Below are 3,526 nucleotides of genomic sequence, written 5' to 3'. Positions count from 1 at the left end.
AACAAATCTATTGTTTAGTTTCGGTCAACCATTTATGTAATTAATATGGAAAAATTTGCATCAAAATAACTTTTTTTTTATTATTTTTATGTTTACATTGGTTTTTGAAACGTTTTCTCTAATCTTTTTCGGAAATAAATGTGTTTAAATGTCTGTTAGTTTTTTTTTGTTGTTTAAAGCCGAATTTGTTAACAAAACAAGTTTTTGATGAAAAGTTCAATCTTTTATTCATTATATCTATCATTAGACCTACACCATGCATCAAAACATCAAATATCAGTTAAATTTGGTATAAAAATAACAGTTTGCCGCTAGTGGAACCGGGTCCACAATCGGATTATGGACCCGGGTCCACTCTAGGAAAAGGGGGTCCATAACAGGCAAAAAAACTTTTTTTTCAAATGGCTATTTTTCTGCTCAAAAACAAATAACTGATGAAACAAATAGTCAAATTTGTTCAAAAGACTTCAGATTTCATTGTTTTGTACAAAGGGTTTTGAAAAAGTGCTTAAAATATTGAAAATTTGTGAAAACTGTGCATCGGCTCTACTAGGGGGTCCACTAATGGTTAAAATACCCTAGATTGGACAAATGTTGCGTCGTTCCAGAGAAATCAAAGAATTAGGAAAACTTAATGCATCGCGTGAAAAGAGGTTTCTCTGTACTCTTTTTTTCTCTGTACGTTTCGAATCTGTAATAACACAGAAAGGTATTGTTTTTATTTAGTAAAAATCATTAATTTAAAAATTTCGTGCTTTTTTATAATTTTGCAGGGTTATTTTTAAGAGCGTAACAAAGTTTTACAAAATGGTCAAGAGTGCAATTACAAAAAATAATAATAAAAAAAAAATCATCGTTTGGTACATTTTGGTATATTTTATTCTGATATTTCTTTATTCATGATCTTAGATTATTCAGTATCCAGTCCATATAGTGTGGAATAAAGGTGTTAATTGACGGTGCAAAATTACATCCAATTGCCGATGTGATTCCATATTGCACAAATCTAACGTGCTCATTGTACCGTGATGGATAACCCAGCGGGGTTCCCAAGTCCCATTCGCACGTGTTGGGCGTTCCACCGCCTCCAGTGCATATGGCACCATCTTCAATGTAGTAACGGGGATGTAATTTATTTTTGCACTCAGTTCGATTGAATACGCGAACGACTGCCTTTTGCAGGATTTTGGGAGTGTCTTTGGTGCTCTTAAGCCATCCCCAACCGGAAACGATTAACTGTTGAAGTCTTTGCTGTCTCAATGATTGGGAAACCGGAAGGCAAATTGGCTGAATGTGATCTGTAAAAAGAAATTTGTGGGATGGCAAACGCCGTGAATCGCTGATACCTTTAACTAACCTTCGAATTCAACGTTATGGTTAAGCCGTAGCAAGGCAACATTATGCCGGTCAGCGTCCGCATCATACTGTGGATGGGCAATGATACTCTCGATGTCAACTGATCGAAATGATGGAGCACAATCGCTTGCGTCGTTCACGTTGCAATCTGGATCCTGACTGTAGTCGAACTCGCCCAAATAAACTGTATCCCTGTAAAAAAGGAAACAATTGGCTTTGAAAATCGAACTTTGATGTCCTGCCGAGTCCTGCCTTACGGTTTAATCGTTTCATGGAGGGCACACCAGGCACTGGTCAGAACGTAACGTTTGGTAATCAGCGATCCGTGGCAGGCTTGATACTGATGGCCAGTTGTTTTATTTGTGTACAATAATCGAGCCATCCACGGGAATTCACGCAATTTCGCATTCGTTCCGCCAAAGATCCGGTTGACTAAGTATCTGCCACAGTCCTGAGGCAGTTGGTTACTCCCTTCTGTAATATTACGAATCAAATTTATCCTGTTTGTGAAAAATATGGAATCGCATTTCTAGTTTTGAATAAGTAAATTTGTTCACACTAAGTAATTGTTTCCTGTAAGCTTTATGTGATTTCTCCGCGAAAATTTTGTTACCAATGTTTTCATTCCTTGAAACTGCTGTCACTTCAATTAAAAACATTGAATATTGCGCAATTCTCACTAACTTGGACTTCGCACTATGAACAAGATTGTCCGTTCGACGCAGTGGTGAACGCAGAACGCTGTGCCAGTTCGATTTTTCCATCAACTGTCAGTCGAACAATCTACAGGGGTTGCTTTGTTCAATGGTCGATGACTGGCAGGCTATGATGACAGGCGCAAAATTTTGCGTTTGCGTCCAGGCCTGACGGACAATCTTGTTCTTTCCTTAAATTATTGCTATCGATCGCACTATTGCGACTTGTCAAACTGGCTTGGGAAATTTTAATTTTCTTAAAAAAAAAATGATCAAAGCGATGTTGCTCACCTTTCAATCGCAATTTTAAAGTGCGAATGTCCAGTTTGGTGGAAACTGCGACTGGAAATGTAAATAAACAACTGCTGGTTGCCTAGTTTTGGAAATTTTGTTGTCAAAAGTGCGAGAGAAAAGTGCGGGCCAAATCCAAGTTACAGTGCAAGGATCAATATGAAAAAGACTTTGAATCAAACATGTTTATAACTGAAAAATGAACTTCACAGGTTGGTAAGTGTAAACATTTGGAAATATATACCTGTTTTTTCATTTCCAAAACGATCACCAGTAACCTTACGAATCCAGGGCAAAAAGTAATATACTTTGGTAAATCCGGCGTAGCTTTTCAAATCACATTTACTGTTGCCTGCACTCCGTGGTGCAGTAAATGAAACAATTCCACCGACGTGCCAAACTCCGTTTCTTTCAAAATAAAGTCCTCCCCCACTATCCCCGTTACAAACGGTGGTTCCGTTCAAATATCCAGCACAGAACGTACTACTGTCCAGCACTAGTCTGAAAATGCCTTCATTTTGCTCGATACATTGCATCGTGCTGACAACTGGCATATGCTGGCTTTTCAAAGTTGGAGATAATGTGTCCGTTTCGTCGGCGCCCCATCCAACGGTAGTTCCGAATTGATCAGTCAGATCTTCCACCAAATTCAAACACGCTGGTTGTACATAGTCTGTAAAAGTTGCCACCGTGGTCAGCTCCAAAATCGCTATATCGTTTTTGCGATCATTCGAAACCGTGTAACTATGAATATGATGGACATTGTGCTGCTGGAAGGTTTGTGCGTTAAGTTCGTTCAAATCATGTAAACCCAATCGCACGAAAATCCTCCTCTTGGACAGCACATAACCATTTATCCCTCGAACGCAGTGATTAGCAGTTAGTACAAACAAGTCACTGATGAGAGTGCCACCACAGGCGTAACTGTTGGATAAATATTCTCGATGATAAACGGCAACATGCCAGGGCCAGTCTCCGTGGGTTGTCGGTTGTCCATGCACGATAGCGTGGTTTATTTTCAATTTTCGAACACCGCACTCCGACGACACAATTGCCCCTATTTGCTGTATGATCACTATTAAAAACACGAATCGCATTGTAACTTTTTTAAACCACATTTATACTAAAAAATTAACTTCAGCGTGAGTGTTTTCAGATGTTTCTCGATGCAGATTTCAATTCAT

At 38.8% G+C, this 3,526-nt stretch overlaps 1 protein-coding gene across 2 annotated transcripts; it reads right to left on the bottom strand.

The window, feature by feature from the left end:
• Nucleotides 1-866: 866 nt before the first annotated feature.
• Nucleotides 867-3,526, bottom strand: LOC120422125 (serine protease grass-like). 2 transcript variants are annotated; one of them, XM_052706134.1, is made up of 4 exons: nt 2,587-3,526; nt 1,614-1,830; nt 1,358-1,548; nt 867-1,298 (listed from the first exon to the last, which is right to left on the bottom strand). In XM_052706134.1, exons 1-4 carry the CDS (start codon nt 3,458-3,460, stop codon nt 898-900), a joined length of 1,683 nt encoding a protein of 560 aa, XP_052562094.1. In that variant the 5' UTR covers nt 3,461-3,526; the 3' UTR covers nt 867-897. The 2 variants fall into 2 exon arrangements, with proteins under 2 accessions (XP_052562094.1, XP_039441433.1); XM_039585499.2 differs by lacking the exon at nt 2,587-3,526 and having other exon boundaries at nt 1,614-1,893.

The sequence above is a fragment of the Culex pipiens genome, chromosome 1, assembly GCF_016801865.2.
Source record: "Culex pipiens pallens isolate TS chromosome 1, TS_CPP_V2, whole genome shotgun sequence".
Classification (NCBI taxonomy): Eukaryota; Metazoa; Arthropoda; class Insecta; order Diptera; family Culicidae; genus Culex; species Culex pipiens.
Note: the sequence above shows the minus strand (reverse complement) of the source record. Positions and strands in the feature narration are given on the sequence as shown.